General features: G+C 37.4%; 1 protein-coding gene across 1 annotated transcript in view; it reads left to right on the forward strand.

The window, feature by feature from the left end:
- Positions 1-20808, forward strand: part of LOC145685744 (ATP-binding cassette sub-family C member 10) — a 91827-nt gene that overhangs the window by 50795 nt on the left and 20224 nt on the right. The window contains exons 12-16 of the mRNA XM_081758240.1: positions 2081-2219; positions 6055-6244; positions 8811-9388; positions 13367-13499; positions 20124-20334. Coding sequence (XP_081614366.1) covers positions 2081-2219; positions 6055-6244; positions 8811-9388; positions 13367-13499; positions 20124-20334 — 1251 coding nt within the window. The remainder of the gene's footprint in view (positions 1-2080; positions 2220-6054; positions 6245-8810; positions 9389-13366; positions 13500-20123; positions 20335-20808) is intronic.

Genomic DNA, 20808 nt, shown 5'->3' on the forward strand with positions numbered 1-20808 from the left:
AATTCATACATTCATCTTTCTTTATAACTAAAGGATGTTTGCTATAATAACTATTGATATCCGCGCAGGTTGGTGTGGAAAACCAGTTTCACTTATCAGCTTCTCTTAGTTTTGGTGTTACTGATGACGGCCGACTTGAATTACAACTAACAACGGTCGACAGTATGATAGGAGAAACGAAAGAAAGTAACAACTAAGAAAAAGAAACAGAAGAGTAGAATGGACGAAAGAAAGAAAGAAAAAAGAACGCAGTTCTTAGATGGAATGAAATTTGACAAATACATCTAACTTCCTCCATGTTCCAGGTTATGGAAACTGTTACGAAATAATTTATTTTTAATAAAGAAATGCATACTCTGATCAGAAAAATAATAATTATTTGACAAATACAATATTACTTCTGAACAAAGAGTATAAGAAAATAGAGAATCAATGAAATTCTTAGAAATAGTAAGAAGGATTATTGTTGTACGTGGAATGCGAAAACTAAAAAACTTATTTCAGGTGGAATGGTTTGAACCCGATAGCCTCCTAAATAGTCCACTGCCTTGCGACTTTAAACTCTTCGTTGCAAATTTGTTCTTAAAGAATCATTATTGTAGCATCTTATCACTTTTCTGTATTCATTTGTTATCATTGTTGTCAGAACGTGAACTGTTCAAATGGTAAACCATGTAAGAAATCTATTATTCTGATCAAATGACCGTTTTCATTTAAGTTGACTCTATTTATTCGTAAGATCTGAATTCTTGGTTCGAATACTAAAACTGTTCAAAAAGTGTTACTTCAATATAGGGCGATAATATAGTCAGTCATGTAGTTTTCTAGAAATTTACCCACGATATTCTGCTATTTTTATTCTATTTTATTTGTCTGAGAACTTTTTGCTTTTACGTTGATTTGCAGTTCGGGATTTCAGTTTTTTTTTTTTCCGTGTTTTACTTTATAACTTCGTAAAAATAAAACTTTCCTCTATAAATTTAATGTAAATCATTCTTAATTTAATGTACGTATATAAAATTTGGACATTTAGTCCCTAAATATTTGTGTGCCTGTTTGCCGATCTACATTCTAATATGAAGGATGAGTCAAACATTTACAATATTTCGGTCTCGTACTTTCTTTATGTGTTAGGTGAGAACAGAAACTGCATGAAGCAGAGATCATCATCAAGAGAGATGAGGTTTTGCTTGTTTTGCTGTAGGGGAATCGCTTTCATTTACTAATGAAGGGTATTTTCGGTACACAATCGTACATATACATCTATTCCAACTGTTCTGACATTGGTAGTTCGATCGTTGGGAACGAACTTGTAGTGAATTATTTCCTCTTTATTCCACAAGACACAAAGCATCACCTTGTGTACGGCGACAGATTTTGCCATCTGGCTTTTGTTTAAGCACTGTTAGTGCACATTAATATTTCGGAAAAATATAAATCATTCATCGTATTGCACTGTGCCTGATCAGGGATTGATTCGTGATATAGTCCGGCTACTGTGAATACCTTTGCTGAGGTCGAGAAGGTGAACCACACTTAGCTGTGATGTACCTAGCTCGTCTGATAACCTCTGAATACTTGTCATCGGATTTGCCTGTATGGCCTGGCACACAACTTTGAAATCCACGGGTTTTGGCCTACCTGGCCTTTACTGGTCGGCGAGGATCTTGAAATGGAGTGAAGTTTCTTGTAGCATCTAGTAGCTGTACTGGGATCTGTGATCAACTGCCCTTTCGGCATTCCTACAACGATAGTTCGGGTTCCTTCCGCAACATTAAGACCTACTTCAAACTCGTAAAGTAAAAATTATCGAAATAGACTTTCGTGTACCTTCATCTTTTCGGCTGTCAAATCTCAAACGGCACGTAGCCCTATACACTCTTTTAGGGCGTAAACTACCATTGCCTATCCCAGAACCCATCTTTAGTGATCACTTTCAATAGTTTGAACTACTTTAATAATATGATAGACACGCCGCAAGCGATTCACGTATATTGCAAGATGTGTGATTCATCATTGTGTATCTTTTTTCTTCTATTCAAATATAGTGAATATATTATTCAGTATTGGTTTCTTCCAGGACAATTCTTGAAGCTTGCTGTTTGGACGAAGACATCAAGAACTTGCCGGGAGGTGATCTTGTGGCTGTTGGAGAAAGTGGTGTTACTCTGAGCGGTGGTCAGAAAGCAAGAATTGCTCTCGCTAGAGCTGTCTATCAGGTAGAATTTCTTTTTGTTTTACATTTATTTGTACATGCAATGTTGAACTAAAACCTTTTAGAAAAAATGGAAGAAAGACATCGACTTTTTCGTGATATCGACTCTGGAAGGAAAACGTCCCGAAAATTGCAGGAACTTTCGTAATGAAGCAGCATATATTTCTGTGCTTCCTTCATATGATCTTTTTCGAAATTTTACACATGCCCATGTTCTGATCATGTCAGCGACCTGTATCTCCACCCAGAATACCTAACACGGAAGTTTCGCCGAAAGCTTGCAACAATTTGATTGACACAGAAATTTAATTTGGCTTCCTTTCTAGTCTTTTAAACTAGAGGTTTCTCGTCCCATGTTCGTTAAAGTGAATCATTCGGGGAAGCACCTTAGATCTAGACTTTGCTAAGTAGGTTGTAGGAAAACAGTGGCGGACTGTCAGAAAGAGGAAGTTGCATCATGGAGATATCGTGAGTAGAGGGATGAACAGTGAACACTCGACTTTACCTTCCCAAATCATTGTCCTCGTTCCTCGTTTTGTCATGTTTTATTTCTATCCCAAGATCTAAAAGCACTCGCCGATACCATGCTTCATGCACTCTGAATTTAAGATTAATTTATGTGAATTATAGAGGAAGTTCCACATTAGAGTTCATTTGTGGTCTAATGGCCAGCACGCAGATTACAAAACTTAATATATATATATAGGGTGGTAGGTAATTCCACCGACAAACTTTGGGAAGCGATTCCTTATACGAAATAAAGAAAAAAAGTTCTAATAAACATAGGCTGAAAAATGCCTCCTTTCAGAGTTATGATACCACAGGAACTGGTATACACTCTATCTAAATATCCATGTTTCAGAATTCACCGGTACCACCGAAACGAACGCACCATTAGTACTTAAAGGAGTATCCCTATACTTCAACTTCCTTTTCTGTTCCTTTCACCGATAACGGAAGATGATAAAACATGGATATTTAGATAGAGGACATACTAGTTCCTGTGTAATTCCTTAAACCGCTTGGGATAGGCCCTATAGTTTCTAAGTTAGGGAGTTTTGAAAAATGATTTTTCGAATTTTCAATAGATCATAATTCTGAAAGGAGGCATTTTTCGGCCCATTTTTATTAGAACTTTTTTTCTTTCATTTCGTATAAGGAATCGCCTCCCAAAGTTTGACGGTGGAGTTACCTACCACCCTGTATATATATATATATATATATATATATATATAAATGATAGTCACTGTATTTGTTACTTCGTACCTCTTGAACCACCCGACTGATCTCGATCAAATTTTCAACATAGATGAGGTTCGGGTCTGAAATGGATTTTATCATTTCACTTTGACAGTACAACGTAGGGGAGGATGAGGGAAGATACATATAAAAATAAATAAAAGTTAATAACTCTTGAACCATGCGATCGATCTTGATCAAATTTTCAACTTATATGAGCTTCAGGCCTGGGATGGTTTTAATCATTTCACTTTGACGGTGCAACTTAGGGGAGAGGGAGGAGGGGGATATCTAAAAATGATCGAAAATAACCGATATTAATGTCGAATCTATAGTTTTGGGTATCATTGGGATGAACAGTGACACTTCCGATGCCTTTTTAATCTAAATTCATCTTCGCAACTTGGGGGAGGGGGAAATAATAGTAATGATCGAAAATGACTGATATTAATGTCGAATCCATAGTTTTCGAGGTCGCTGAGATGAACAATGACACTTCCTACACAGCAAAAAATGAGGTATTGAAATAACACAAAATTACTACAACTTTAGCGTTTTACTTGTGTGTTAATTCAGCACCAGGACATCGCTTTCCGAGCATATATGAAATAACTAGTTACTACCTGAGAGAATTTGCATTGGTATTTATCGTTTAATATGAGCAAAGCTTTGCAAAATATCTTTGGCACTTATGCCAAGTAACGAATAATGTTCTATGTTTTCTGTAATTGGTCACATGCTGTAAACCTGTGAATCATCTGACAACAGTTACACAGATAGCTGTGCTTCCATCTGTTTTCTTTATTTGTTATTCTTGTGTCTTAGCATATATGAACATAAGATGGCAGAACTGTTGCCTATGTAACTGTTGTCAGACGATTCACAGGTTTACAGCAATATTATTGTGACCGATTACAGAAAACATAGAACATTATTTGTTACTTAGCATAAGTGCCAAAGATATTTTGCAAAGCATTGCTCATATTAAACGATAAATACCAATGCAAATACTCTCAGGTAGTAACTAGTTATTAATGATATGCTCGGAAGTCGATGTCTTGTTGCTAAATTTACACACAAGTAACACGCTAAAGTGGTAGTCATTTTATGTTATTTCAATACCTCATTTTTTACAGTGTATTCAGGTTAAATCAAAATGCAGCCCTTTATGTCTAAAATGAAACCTATTCTCCACGTGCGAAGAACGGGTATTCTGCTAGTCTTACATAATGCTTAATAGAAGAGTCCTCCTCGCTGGTCTAGTGGCTACCGTGTTTGTTTTTGGTGTACGGGGTCGCGGGTTCGATTTTCAGTGGTAGAGCCTTGAAATTTGAACGGTTTACGATGATTCCGATTCTACCTTGAAATATGAGTCCACATCTTATGTAGCCTCGGTGCTGAAAGGAACACAAAACTCCATGCTTGTTAGAAGAATGTATACTGTATGTAATAATGTATTCTCAAACTGTAGTAGATTTCTTTAATGTTCATTGAAAGCATAGAGAAATGCAAATACCCAGGCTGGACAAAAGTGGTGATACAGTCTTCACGCCATCGTAAGTAGACAGTATCCAGGTAGAAACTGCCAAAACGCGAAATCAAGATGAGATAATGTAGAATATACCAGCAGGCGTCCACTGTTACGAATCATCCACGTACTGTTAAGAACTCCACAGGCCAATAGAAATGTGCGCATCTGACTGCAACGAAATCCAGTGCAGAAGCCAAAATGTCATGGTGAGAGAAACGATATTGCACTTAGGAACCATGTCTCGGATATTGCATTAAGATCTAGGGCTTTACACCTACATACGCATTAGAAGATATTTTAACTCTACGTATAGGTCATAAGAGCACAGCAGGTTCTTTAGCGGTTCACAGGTGATTCGCTTCATATCTTATTTGCGGATGAGATTTTAACCACTGAAACATTCTGGAACGCCCAAAATAACCAGGTATGTGCAACTGTATTCCGGGAAGACTGCGGTCGCTCCGAGTGCAACGAACGCAGTATCGTGCCAAGGTGGTGGAATCACAAAGCTCCTCTTCTGTGAAATTGAATGTGTGTCCTGTAGTTTAACTTCTCAATCGTATCCTCTTCGCCAATATCCACCGGGTCTTCCAGCATGATTCAGATTCAGCCCAAAAGATAAAGTAGACCCAGACATGGCTCCAATTACATTTTCCCAACGTTGCCATGGCGGACGAATAACTAGCTGGCAGCCCTGATTTCAACCTCTTGGACTGTAATCTGTACTCTAAATATGAGGCCAAAATCTGCTCAAGGCGACTTCCTGATACTGCGTAATTGAAGCGTTTCATTTGTAAGTGATAAGTAATATTGCTCATTACTGGCCAATGTTTGTACGGCCTTGTATGACTATCGACATCGGGCATTTCCAATAACCTGTATTTGTCGCTTGTGCACTGAACTATAGTCAATTAATTTCTGCACAGATTATGCCCATACTCGTACTTGTTTATGTATACCACCTACCGATTTTATCTAAACTAGATATAATATATAAGTAAGATTTTGTAAGTGTAACCTTATTGATATTTAGTGTTCTAAAATCAGTTATATAAATTTCCCTTTTCAGGATAAATCCATTTATGTGATGGACGATGTGTTGTCAGCTGTGGATGTCCATGTAGCACGTACCATTTTCCAAAAGTGTATAATAGGCCTTCTTCGCAACAAGACTCGAATTCTTTGTACGCATCATGTTCAGTATCTTCTGTCGGCAGATTGGATTCTACGATTAGAGGATGGCAAGGTTGTTGCTCAAGGTACGATTTTAATTAAATGAAATGAATTTATTCAGCTTTGTGTTTCACGGTTGTGCCCTGTAGGTTCAACAAGACGAATGTTGAATGAGATTGAATGAAGAATGAGAAAGTGGTCGGAAACGGGGGATAACTCACAGATACGCTCAATCACAAGCTCATATTGACTGGGATTGGACCCAGTGACCCCAGAGGTGAATGGTTTCGACTTTCCTCTTTCTATTGTCATGCTGTCGTTCATTTATATCCGTACGGGTAACCTACAGAGCACAACAATAGTAAATGAAACTAAAGGTTTCACTTAATTTTATTTCATTGAACTACTTCGGAAAACCGACTGAAGTTAGACTCAGCAAATACTTTTCGTTCTCCTAACACATACTGTCTCTTATTGAGGGGCCACGGTGGCTCAGTGGTATAGCGTTCACCTTTGGTGAGTGAGGTCCCTGGTTCGATCCCATCTCGCGCCAAGTGAACTTTGTGGTGAACAAACACCGTGTGTGTGTGTGTGGATTTCCTCGGGGTTCTCCTGTTTTCTCCCACTTTCTTCATTTCACTCGTTTCTCCTCATCACAGTCTCTTTTAGCCTAGCCAACAGAGCCATGGTCTTAAAACTCAAAGATGTGTCTTGTTGAATTTATTATATCTTTAGACTACAAGGCAGAATTATGAACTGTAAAACTAAAATATTCATTTAGTGATTTATTAATTTGGAGCCGAAATTACGTGATTTCTTGTATTGTTAACAGAACAATATTACAACACAAAACCCAGAAAGACGTCTCAATTTCACATTGAAATAATTCAAATTCAAACCTTTACTTTTATTATATTTATAACGAGCCATTGTTACTTTGATCTTCTGTTATTGATTCATTAAATATTTACATTACTGTAATTTTGCGTTTTTGAAACTTATCTTCCATCAAATATTTCATATCTGTAAGGAAAATGATAATAGAAAAAATATACAGTTAAAATAAGTTTACCAGAATCGTCGTTGTTCAGCTCATAAAAATTATAAACTTTTGAAATGTCGAAATATAACTAATTATTGTTTTTTTTTTTTTTTTTCTGGTGGGGGGTAAAACAATAATTGCTGTATAATTCAGCGGATTTATAGTAAAGAAATTATGAATATAATTTTTAACAAAGTGTCAGTTTCAGTTTCCCGAAACCTTCCACTTATGCTTGTGACAGTCATAAAAAGTAAAAGCGTCCATAAAAGCCAGTATGGTTGTTGATATTCTGCCAGTTTAGATGTTTCTTTGAACGTGCAACAATAATTTTACAGTCCGCGTCACCCAAATTGCCGTATGGCATAAGCCAATAAGCTTTCAGTGCGCTGTTACTAAATCTTCATGGAGGACTCTTATCATTTGTAATTGTTTTCTTTGTATTTGTGGACAGTCATAAATGATTAGATTCGTCCTTGAAGGTTTTGTAATCGCGCACTGCGAGCTTATTGGCTGACGCCATTCGCCAATTCGAATGACGAGGACTATAGTCTGAGGCACCTCATTAAGTACACTACAAATGCTTGTTCATAATCTTTTTAACTGTAGTCTTTACTAAAGCAAGAACTATAATGGTTAATGAAGCGCGTCATACTAAAAGTGTTGTTGCAAATTCGGATAAATATCTAAACTGGTAGAATGTCAACAATCATACTGTTCGCGGAGTTCTTTTTGTGACTTGCGATAATATGTTTCATGTGCAGCTTGCATAGATGTAATGTTTAATGATTAAACTTCATATGCATACGATGTGCTGGCTTTTATCAACTGAAACTAATTCACTCTATGGCCTATGGGACTCGAAGGTTAAATGCCGCGTTCATAAAAGCTCTCCACTGACCTCTATCCTTAGCCAATTGGATCCAGTTTCTACTTTGTATTCCTATTTCTGCGAGATCCATCTTAATATTGTCCTCCCATCTGCGCCTAGGTCTTCCTAATGGTCGGTTTCCGATTGGTCTTCCAGTTAAGACTTTGAAAGCGTTCCTACCTTCTTCCATCCTGGCTACATGACTTGCCCACCTGAGCAGCCTAGGTTTGATGACCCTAACAATGTTTGGCAAACCGTATAAATTATGTAGTTCCTCGTTATGAAGTTTCCGCCATTCTCTATCCCCGTTCCGCCTCTATCTTGGGTCCGAATATTCGTTTCAGGATCTTATTCTCAAATACTTTCAGTCTATATTGTTCCCTCAGAGTAAGCGACCATGTGTGAACCGTACAGAGTAAGAGGCATGATAATCATTTTATATATTTTAAGCTTCAAATTCCTCGACAGAATTCGCAACGACAAAAGATTTTGAACTGAATAATAACACGAATTCCCTGCTTTTAGTCGACACTTTTATTTTTTTATGACTATCATAGGCGGAAAAATGCCGATCTTTACTCACCTCCTTTATAACATAATAAAGTAGAAATAATGAAAACCCATAGTTCAGTCATACTACCGTAGTTATAATGCAGTCACTAGCAATTATTTTCTGTTGAAGCTTATACCTATTTTATCCTAATTTATTGTAATATTTGATTGATGCTGTTATTTATTATAGGAGTTCCGAATGATATGCTGAGCGATTCTGAAGACTATATGACAGGCGATTTAGAGTCTGTTCAGCTTTCCAATGATAAAGATAAGGCAGACGGAGCTGAGTCAAGTGAAGATGATAAAACTAGCGTAATGGGCGAAGAAGAGAGAGAAGTAGGCAGTATTCAAATGGCAGTGTATAAATCCTACTGGAAGGCCATTGGACATCTTCTGGGAATAAGCATTCTGATGTCCATGTTTCTGATGCAGTCATCGAGAAATCTCACCGACTGGTGGCTCTCTTATTGGGTAACCCACACGAGTAGAAATATTACTAACGGAACTCATACTTCACAACTGGATAATGATCTCACACTTGAGAAAAATACAGACGATAGTAATGTTGCTGAGTTTTCCCTGCTTACTGATGTCGATGCGGGATTTAGTCCGGCAACAGATGAAGTAACGTATTATCTAACAATTTATGGTGTGATTGCTGGTATGAATTCCATTTTTACGTTGTGTCGAGCGTTTTTGTTTGCTTATGGTGGAATTCACGCCGCCACAAATATACATAAACTACTTTTGAAAAAGATCATCAAGGTAAGATACGCTTATTTGACCAACAACTTCTTTTTTAAATTATAATATCGCTATAGGTAGTTACGTTAACAAATACAACTAAAGCCCTTAATCAACATGTGTGAAGTTCAATTAATAACATATTTACAATCATTGTTCTTTTATATTTTTGAAATACTTGTACGCACCTCAAGGATTCGAACCTAATTAGTGGCTTGCTTTTAGATAGTAGGCCCTGTTCCATATAGCGTCGGTTTCGGTCTGAAAACCGGATCTTCAAGAACCGGTTCCGCTGGAACCGAAAATTTGTGACCATCCCTACGCTAAACCGAGCTGCTAGCAGGCTGTGAACAGTATGCTAGATGAAATGGTGGAATCGACAGTCATGCGCCCAGGCGGCGGCCTCTTGTCTCATTTGGCTAAATAAACTGGGTAACTGGCTAACTCATTGGCTAAACAGGCAAACTGGCCAACTCATTTGGCTAAACACCCACTGGTGGATCAAAATTTTTTTCTGGGGGCACAAGCAGGTCTGGGCTGGGAGGGCACAAGCGCATGGTCCTCTTTGCAGTGTTTTGAAGGTGAACTTTGTGCCTCCTTTACGGGTCTTTGGGGGCTTTCGGATCAAGGTCTGGAACCGGTTCCTAAGATCCGGTTCTGGAACCGGGTTTTCAGATCCAGATCTGGAACCGGTTCCTTAGATCCGGTTCTGGAACCGGGTTTTCGGATCCAGGTCTGGAACCGGTTCTGAAAACCGGATCTCCGTCAAAACCGGATCTCCGAGAACCGGTTCCTCACGGAACCGGAACTTTGTGGCCATCCCTAGTATTAAAGTGCAATCAATCAAGGTTATATATTTACATATACATTAAAATTATTCAGAAAACCATTGTGTAAATTAATTTAAAGTAGATTCCGTATACTTCCTTTATATTGGGTTTGCAGTGTCAGGCAGTTAAAAATATTTATCATTCTACTTACAGATTTCTGTAATTCCTGAATTTCCAGCAACAGTGGGGAAACAGTGAAAAATCGGGTATTTATGAAATAAAACAGGGCTCATAGGGAGTCACTTTTTTAACTAAAAGTTACTTTTTTTCAAGTTGGTCACTAAAAGTTACTTTTTTTTTAATTTGTCACTAAAAGTTACTTTTTTAGGGAGGTAAAATGACTTTTTCGTGTGATTTATCTTTTGCATTGGCAGTTTTCTAAGAAAAATATTATAAAAATAAATAGAAAAAGGCAGAAACTTGTTACTCATTACTCTTCTGAAAGCTTCAGTACTTGCTGCCACATGTAAAACAATCAGCTTTATTCTCACTTCAGCTTCTATTCTTTCTAAAGCATATTGGATAGTTGGTAGATGCTTAAGCTCTCAAGGTGGGATTGACAACTTTCTGTGTCTATTCTTTCTTCTATCGTAATAGTCGTTTAGTTTTCTCGTAATAGTTAACGCTCCGCTCAACGTTATATGTGTGTTTGTGTGGTTCATCATGTTCGTCTTGTGTTATGATTCTTGTATGTTCTTCTTAAGAGTAGGTGATGAATTTGAATATTTCATGGGTTTGAGAGCTCTCAACGCTAAGTTAAATATAATGTCTGTAATGAAGAAATTCGGAAATAAGGCAGAACTGGTTCCACTTACTCAGAAGCTTCTTACATCTACTAAGTCTACTTACCGTAACTACAAAGCATACTTAGAAAACCTAAGAAAGGAGGAAGCTCAAAAAGAAGTAAAGAAGAAAAGATGAAACAAAACAATAAAGAGAGAGGCGATGGAGAAATTGAGAAAGGAAAAAATGGACATGATGAGATTTTTGGTCACTTTTTCGTGTGCTTTTGGCCATTTTCAACTATTTACAAGAGACCAGACCACTATGAGCCCTGAATAAAACAGTTGCTAAGAGAGTTATATAGGCAAAACGAAAAGAAGTTCGAGTAAAGGAGGATATTAGAGATTCAAAAACGGAAAATCCGGTGTTAGATTTATCGAAGCATTTAAAAGACACTCAACACAGGGTAGAAGATTCAAAAATTTTATTTGGAGCTAGAAATGAAGTAGAGAGACCGGTTTTTGAAAATGTATTTAGTCATTTAAAAAATCCGAAATTAACTTTAGACAAGGGATAGTTGAGTGACGAATAGGAGGCGGTAATTAAAAAAAATTCACTGCATTCACATGCCAAAAATAATAATGAGAGTTGGCAATCTTCCAACAAGGAACAAGAAAGGCGCACGAAATGACTCCGTCACACTTAAGTTTGCATCATCATCTTCGTACTTTGATCGCTGTCATACTTGACAATGTGTTTTTTGTACAAAGCACTTCCTTTGGTAAGTCCGTTCCTTTTTATTCCTTGATGTTTCTATTCTTTTTCTTCGTGTTTTTAACCTCCGTGACCAAGACTCCAGGGGAGAGTGGAAAACTTGGAAAATTGGAAGCTTAAAGGAAATTCAGGAATTACAGAAATCTATAAGTAGAATGATAGAATTCCTAAGCATGGTTTTGCATTGTCTAAAAATAATTAATTCATTAGAAGAGTAGAAAATTTTAATACTAAAAATTACTTTTTTTTTGTTTCCTTTTTACACTGTTTAAGAAAGATTTGAAAGGTAAAAATATGCGAAAAGTGAAAAAGATGAAAGTTGTACTTGTATATACCATGTACTTGTTATCATCATGGGATTGCAAGAAAGACATAACATGTTATAAGTCATAAAAAATTATGTGTCTGTGTTTGTTCTAAATTTGTTTATAGGCATATGAAAATAGATCTTGTGAAAGGTTATTATTATATATCGGTTTAAACCGGTTTTAAGTTAATTAACAGACGTCCGTCTCTGTTGGAAGTTCTTGTCCAAAGACCCTTCTGATTACTTGACAGGCGTCTAGAATTACTTAGTATTGTAGGCTTGTTAACAGATGTTTTGCGTTTATCTGTGCCACTTGTGTCACAATGCTTTTAGGGGCTGTAGCTATGGTATAATACGAGGAACGATCGAAAAAAAAAAAGGTTACGAAGCATAGAACTTTTATGATATTCACTGTAACTTAACAAAAATTTATTTGTAGATTAATAAATTGATGTCTGTCTTAGTGCAGGTTTGAACTGGTGCGGTTCCTATCGGCCAAAAACACTATAGACCTACTGACATTCATGGGCAGACTGTAGAGGTGTATGGGGAGGACTAAATTTCAAAGCAACATGTAGGGAAGTGGTGTCGTGCCTTTAAAGAAAGACGGTCCAATATTGTTAATGACACCCTTTACGCAACAGTACATCCAGCACTTCAACTACTGACGTTATGCTTGGAACGACTAGAGCATCCCTTCTACAGCCCTGACCTAGCCCCAGTGACTTTCACTTTTTCCCTGGTCTAAAAAAAAAAAAAAAAAAAACACTGGCTGGACACCATTATCTGGCATGTGATAATATCAAAACCGCTCCTTTAAAGTGGCTAGAAGAACTTAACGCGGATTTCTATGCAAATGGCATACAAAATTTTATTTGCCGTTATGATAAGCGGTTGAACGAAAGCTCTAATTACACCAAGGACTATTGTTGAGTGCCTTCTATCATCAAGTGTGTTGATCTTCCAGCTATGTCTCACACATAAACCATAAGAGGCTTTTTAATTTTTTGTTTCGATCATCCCTTGTAATTGGTTTAGTTGTAACTTTCTGACATTTCCATATTCTTTTTATTTCGCCTACCAGATCTTTATATCTGTTCATTTCTGTACTAAATGTGCGTATGTTGTTAAGTAAGTGGTACTGTTATAGCTGTGAGAGTAGTCCATTTTATTGATGACATTGTTTTCTTCACATGACCAAAGAAGTCATTATTATTATTATTATTATTATTATTATTATTATTATTATTATTATTATTATTATTATTACTACTTTTTTATTTTATTTATGTTATTTATTCATTTATTTTTTTAACTTGACAACTTTCACGCTTACTTGAAATGAATTTCTGTGTATTGTTTCAGGCTCGAGTGAGCTTTTTTGATGTTACTCCTGTGGGACGAATTCTCAACAGATTTTCTTCGGACACGTATACCATTGACGATTCTCTCCCATTCATAATGAATATTCTCCTGGCTCAGTTCTTCAGCGTTTTAGGTAAGTCTTACAGCTTTGCACTGTAAGTCTACATAATAATTTACCTCCTTTTTGAGAGTAAGATCTACATAGACATTGAGAAAAGTGTTGCTGACTCTGTTTTATGATAGTGATTAAATTACGGACCAGCGTTCATAGCGTATTGGCTAACTCCCGAGGCCCGATTTCCTTGACTAAGCTGATCGATTATTTTCTTTGTCACACGAGATACAGGCACCTACTTATCTATCCTCTAAATTTAAATTTCTCGGCGATACTCACCCACTAAATACCCGTTCTAAAGGAAATACAACACTCGCCGTTCAAACGCACAAATCTAATTTCTTTTCCAAATCTTTCACAATATTTTCCACCAAAGCTTGGAATGACACCCCTGAATACATCAGAAACTCTGGTTCAGTGTTGACTTTTAAACGTCTACTTAAAGAACATCTTTCTAATGAAGGTCTTCAGTAAGTTAAAAGAAAAAAAAGTTGTTAAACACGAAACTATTCCTTGCGCTACCATGCAGTCGTTCGTTTTTTTTCTCTTTCTATTTCTTCTTATTTTCTTTTCTATTCCCTTCTGATACATGTGTATAAACGTATACGTTATACACAATCACTTAAGTTGGTGCATCATTTTATCTATAGATAGTGAATCATAGGAATGTATTTCATGTTATATATAATCAATATTGGTGTCTTTGTTTCTCCTTATATAGTTTAACATATCTTTAGCATTGTCTCTTGTTTGTTTTAGTGCTTGTTTTATATGTAATAAGTTTCATTTTCATTTTTCATGTTTTATTTTATGTATTGTTCTGTATGTCGGTAACTCTTTAACGTGCCTAACTGTATATTACTTTTATTCTCGTCGTAAAAAAAAAAAAAAAAAAAAAAAAAAAAAAAAAAAAAAAAAGCCGACTGTAAAAGACAAATGTAAATGGTTGAGTGGAAGAAAAGGTTATGCCTTAACTCTGCCATTTTAAATAAGAAATAAATAAATAAATAACGCTCTCGCCTTCGGTGCGAGCGGTCCCCGGTTCGATTCCCGTGGGGGCACTCGGTCGAAAAAGTGTAAAACGCTTTTTCAGGCTGTCCATCCTGAATGAGATTTTCGTGGGTTTTCATCATTCACACCAGGCAAATGCCGAGTTAGTACCTAACTTATAGGTCCTAGGCCGCTTCCTTCCTTCCCTTTCCCCGGATAGTGTGTTCGCCGAGGAGTCATCCCTCATACGTGACGGGATAAATGGCCATAGATGGTGAAACCCGGAAGTCTAAATCCTAAATCCTAAACGAGGTACAGGCGCGCGGCTTACCCCCCATCCCGGAGTAATTGTGGAAATAAGTAGCCTTCCATAGTTAAGTCATTCTTCAGAAGAAGGCATTGAATTTATTCAGAATTGTATGGTCTTCAGTCGGATATTTTAAGATATCCAGAACATTAAGGAAATGGGGAGCGTTTGTTCCCTTTCTCCGCTCGTGCGCCTGTGGTACAGTCCGCAGCAAAAAACCTGCAACAAGAGCATGTAAGTTTATTGTGAAACAACCAAGTCTCTTGGTTCAAAATAAGTATGCAGGGGAGGACGCTGAGATTTCTCCTGCGTGATTCGTGCCACTTAGACGTTATGTTGATTCCCTGGGATGTTAAGCATAGTTTCACAATAAACTTATGTGCTCATGTTGCAGGTTTTTTGCTGCGGACTGTACCAGATAAATGACCTTTAAGGCCACGATCATTTATTTGCTCACTCATAACCAAAATCCAAGCACAAGTATCGTCAGAAGCGCAAACTTCCATGATTTTCGTAAAAATAAAGTTAGAACAAGATGGATTAGACTATTAAGACATTCAGTAAATGGAAGAATATTGGGGGGGGGGGGGCACGATGGCTCAGTGGTAAAGCGCTTACCTTTGGTGCGTGGGGTCCTTAGTTCGATCCCTAACCAACCAAGTTCGTGTTGGACAACATCGTGTTCGTGGGTTTTCTCGGGATACTTCCGTTTCCTTTTACTTTCTCATTCCACCAATTCTTCCATTGTCATTCACTTGCCTTAATTATCGTCTGCCGTAGCTTAAAGGGCTTAATCGTGGGTCGTTAATTTTCATTTTGGAAGAATCTGTTCGATTCGTTGTACTGCACATCACGAAAGAAAAGATTCGTTTCTTTTCGTTAATTACAATATATCTTTTATGCCAGAATAATCCTTTTGCAACGTTAAAAACTGTCTTGAATAGTAATACTAAAATTAAAAGAATGAACATATAAGTTTAGTATTTCGAGCGCATAATAAGTTAAAACAGTGGATGCGATAAGGTTCCCGCAGACTTAGTGGTCCTGGCGAAGATGTAAGGTCTCCAAGAGTGGTCCGTATACTGCATAACGAGGAATTAGTATATAGTTTTACCACGTTTATTTGATTTTTTTTTTTTTAAATATAGGGTGCACATTAGTATGAATACATAATGGAATTAACAACTGTAATTACATGAAATGTTAATAACGGTTTGTAAAACAAGAGAAAACTATTAATTTTATTTGGGTTACTAACCTTTTGCTAGCTGGGGGTTCCACTCCTAGACCCCCGCGTTTGCTTGGCCTACGGCCTTCTACCGAATTTCAAGTTTCTTTTCGTATTTCAACTACCTAAAAGATAAGATTTTGTATCCCAAGAGAACGCCTATTTAAATGACATGGAGATTTTTCATTTCCTCTTTAGCCCCCATAAAAACTAAAAAAATACTCACTTTGGCAATTTTCTGTGGGTTAGTTCCGAAAAGCTACAATCATGTCAAATTTCAACTTTCCACATCAACCGGAAGTACCCGTTAATTTATGTCAGTGAGTGAGTTCGTGTAGTTTTATATATAGTTAGAATTGTTACAGAACGCTTAACATCACTTCATGGATTGTTTTTATATTCTATTTGATTTTCTCCTTCAACAGATATTTTAAAAGTATTGTGCTGCTCTCTACTTTGATTCGAGTTAAAAAGAAAATATTTAAATAATTGCTTTTTCTATAGAACCATGATTTCTTTTTACTCTGTTATGCGTTCCTGAATCACTAACATAGAAAAATTGTTCAATTCTGAAGTACTTTGGCTAGCCATCCAATCACTATAAAACTATCTTTAAACGGTCTGCTTACAACTCATCTTTATGTATAACTGAAAGAATAGCATAGTGACAACTACCTACGTGCATTTCCTTAGCACGAAATGCTTTTTCTATTGCTTGGAAGGTGTTAAAGATATAAAGAATTACCATAGATATATTTTCTTGTTGGTGAAATAAACAAATTGTTGAAAATTCATAGTAAAAAAAAAAAAATTCAAAAAACGAAGCTTGTCTCGCGCATAGGCAAACTATGCGGCTTTTCTTCCAGAGCGTTCTTTTAAACTCTGGGAGAAAGGCCGCATTATATATATAGGGTGGTTGTAAAGTCAGTACGTATTTGTAACAATGAATATTTCAAAAAGTAAACAACCTATCACAGTTTTATTTCCATTGAATACATTATTAGGGTGTACCATTTGGTTGTTATTAAGTTACATTTCAGCGTATGTACCCGCATTTTGTACACACTTCTAGAATTTTTTAGGAACAGATTCCACGGCTCTTCTTAGCATCTCAACTAGGACATTTGCAAACACTTCACGGATATTTTGTTCAAGATTGTTAATGTCCCTTATACACTTGTTCCTTAGCCCAGCCCCAAAGGAAGAAGTCGCATGGGGTTAGATCAGGGCTGGTGCAGGCCATTCTATCGGTTCCCGACGTCCAATCCATTCGCCAGAGAAATTGTCATCAAGTCATGCTCTTACTGGAATTGCGTGGTGATACGGAGCATTAATTTCTTATGACAGTTTTTTTTTTTATTTATTTATTTATTTTTTTTTATTTATTTATTGTCTTAGGGTTAAGCGTTGCATTCCTACCTCGCTTTTGCCTCTGTCATCTCTGCACTTGCAGCACCGACCTCCAAACTTCATACCTGGCGCCAATCTTAGCTCTCTTTTCTATGCTGTAAACCGCAGCTATTTTGCGGTTTTCACTGGATCAAATTCGAAATCATAAATGGTAAACCTCACATTAATAAACAGTATTACATGCCGGCTAGAGCTGATGCTAGTTTCTAGGATAATCTAAATTAAAAATAGCTATTGAATTTACAACCACCCTGTCTGTATGAGCGGCTCGGGTGAATACAGTGATATGTCACATTTTATAACTTTGGAGCAAACTGGAAAAGAATGTTATCCATTCCCATGCAATTCAATGGAGTGAGATATATCAAAAAAGCTTTTCCTGCCATCTGCAGACAGTTCCGAAATTAAACTACCTACATACTCTTCTGTGGTTCGATCACAACTCATTCCACGTAATAACTCAATTTCACCGGAGGTGGCACTTACCATTATGTTCGCCCAAGCTGCTCATATGTGTTTATATAAAAATATTGTGTAAAAAGCACAAAAATCGGAAATGAAAAATTATATATGTTTTTAATCTCTCCGCGGGTACCATCAACTTGCATATTATTTTGCTAATTCAGTTAAATCTAATGTTAACTGCCTTTAAAATATGTCTACCAAAAAGACTTTTCATTGGAGGACAAATTGCTTTTCAGGACAACAAAAAGTACTTAGGGCCTGGATTCTGTTTCAAAATGTATCCTATTTTTCCAGAACTTGTGTTTTCCAAATAAAAATAATTATTGGATGGTTATCATGCACTGAAAAAGTTCTAAGATGTTAAAAATGTGAGGTCCTTTTGGGATCTGTGAGGAAGAGTGGTTTAAGGCTTTATTGCTGCTATAGCTCAAGTCTCAGAGGAGGAGTATATGCTTCGGTACACTATAGCCATATTTCTCTTCTAAAGAATGAAATAGACCTGACTTCGGATCATTATTGTTGTTTTCTTTTGTCTCGCCTTGTTGCCCGCATTCATTGTTTTGAAATTAGTTGTATAGACTTAGAAAAGGAAAGCGCTTTTCCAGTTCACAGAAATTCGAAGTTAAAAAGAAATGCACCTACCAACAAATCTTGTTTCAACACTGCAAATGATTTGCTGATGTTTAATTTTTAGAAGATTTATCACATTACGGTAGGAGCCTTTCTTTTTTTAATTATTAGACCATCTGCAATGTTCAAAATTTTCTAATGTATCTTTATTAAGTGCTCTGTAAAAGATTATAACACTAGTAGCTGAAATTATAACTTGTAAACACAACTAGGTTTTTTATTGCTGATTGTTACTTTAGGATACAGAGGTTGATTCATTTATATTGAGGCGAAGCCAATAAGCAACTCTACTGCGCATGCGCAACACATCGCAATGAGATTGCCACGCAACAGTATCTTGTTAGTCACGTTGTAGAGCAATGCGATCGAGCGTAGTCTGATGCCGCGAAACTGAACAGAATCTGGCAGTGATTCATTGTGACCCTTTCCGAAGTCCATGGCGTCGCGCATCGTATAAATATGCAAAGTGCATAATAATTTTCGTGTAAGTCGTGCCACTTTGAATCGTATTGTACAGAAATATGCAGCACAGAGTCCTGGGCTCACCACACTGACGCGAGCAACAGTCCTGGGCTCCCGTGAAGAGGTTACCGCCGCTTTTGCATGTGGTTCGGCGTATGGCGACCTCCGAAAATTCCTTCACAGAGCATGCGATGGCGATCAAATGCCGCACATCGCATGCAACAATGAACCGAATCATTCACAGGGATTTACGCCTCACAGTCGTTTGCAAGAACAATGTGGACGCCTTAAAACCGTGTCTTGTGGCTAAGCGACAAAGGAACTGCAGGAGACTGTATGAACATCATCTCGCGGGTGATCGGTGGAAGTTTGTTGTTACCCTTCAGGCGTGCATTTATCTCACAGATTGTGATGAAGTTCGTGCCATTACGTAAGACATGTTGACGCCAAGACCTAAAACACATTCTTCCGCCAATGTACAAAGTGTTTCCCAGAAGAGTTCATGATTGTGGCCAGTTTTTCGTATAGGGGCAAACTGCGTCTCCGAAAGGTGGAGCGAAAGTCAATGCTTCCTACTACCAGACTTATGTTCTCACTGAAATGTACAAGCGTGAGATCCAGCAGAGTGAACCACGTTGAACTGGATCAAGACACGACATCCAGCCACACGGCGATAACATCGTTGGAATTATATCGCCGTGTGGAGTGGGCAACTGGAATTGCGGCAGTTCCCTTCTCTGATATCTCGTCAAGAATCCAGAGGCCTGCCCAATGGATTACGGTGCTTTCGGACTCTTCAAGCGGCGCCTGTGCCATCGTCGAGTCCGCACCGGCTTCGACTTGTGGAAAGCCTGTAAAGAGGAGAGGGATGCAATACCCATGGTCGAGCTGCAACGCAGTCTCCTGCAGTGGAAACTCCGATGCCGGGCAATAGTTAGTAGAGGTGTCCTGCAGATTGAACACAACTAGTAGTGGAAATGAGACATTTCCTATGTAAGTAGCACATTCAAATTTGGCTCAATATAAACTAATCAACCTCTGTACATATAAATAAGGTAAGATTTTCCATTTTTGAGTTAGGTTTGTTTATAATCATTGCAACTAATATGTCTTTGCGTTCGATTACGAATTTCTTTTTGTTCCCTTCCAGGTTCAGTTGTGATAACAGTATATGGATTGCCATGGCTGTGTTTAGTAATGATTCCATTAGTCCCTGTCTATAACTGGCTACAGAAACATTACAGGCTGACTTCTCGGGAATTAAAACGGTTATCAAGCACAACTCTCTCACCTATCTACAGCCACTTTAATGAAACATTGCTTGGATTACCCACTATCAGGGCATTCCGTGCCCAGCAAAGGTAAACTAACACACTGTATGGAATATAACAAGGTCTTTATTCATTTGCTTTCCCGAACTTCCTCGTGGCTACATGGTTAGCATTAGGCACCTTTGGCGGGGAGACCCGGGTTCGATTCCCAGCAGGAGCTCATATGGTTCGGATCCCACGTTAAACTGTAGGTCCACATCTCATATAACCTCGCTGCTGAAAAGGACGCTAATCTTAAAACCAAATATTTTGCTTTATGTTTTTCACGACAGTCTAATGAGATAGGAGCTTGTTTTCCATCTCCATCTTTCTTTCGCTATTGAAACTTCATTTTTGGTTACGGTATTGGATCGCTGTAGGTTGAAAGTCTGTTGCAGTTTTACAGGGTGTCTACTGATCTGGAAAAAGCCTGCAATTTAACCCAAAACGTAGATTTTTCTCAAAGTACTCTTGTGTAACTGCTTTTGGTAAATTTTAATGAAATTACACGAAAGAAGTTAATTT

This window comes from Thermobia domestica, chromosome 5 (assembly GCF_964235325.1).
Source record: "Thermobia domestica chromosome 5, izTheDome1.hap1.1, whole genome shotgun sequence".
NCBI lineage: Eukaryota > Metazoa > Arthropoda > Insecta > Zygentoma > Lepismatidae > Thermobia > Thermobia domestica.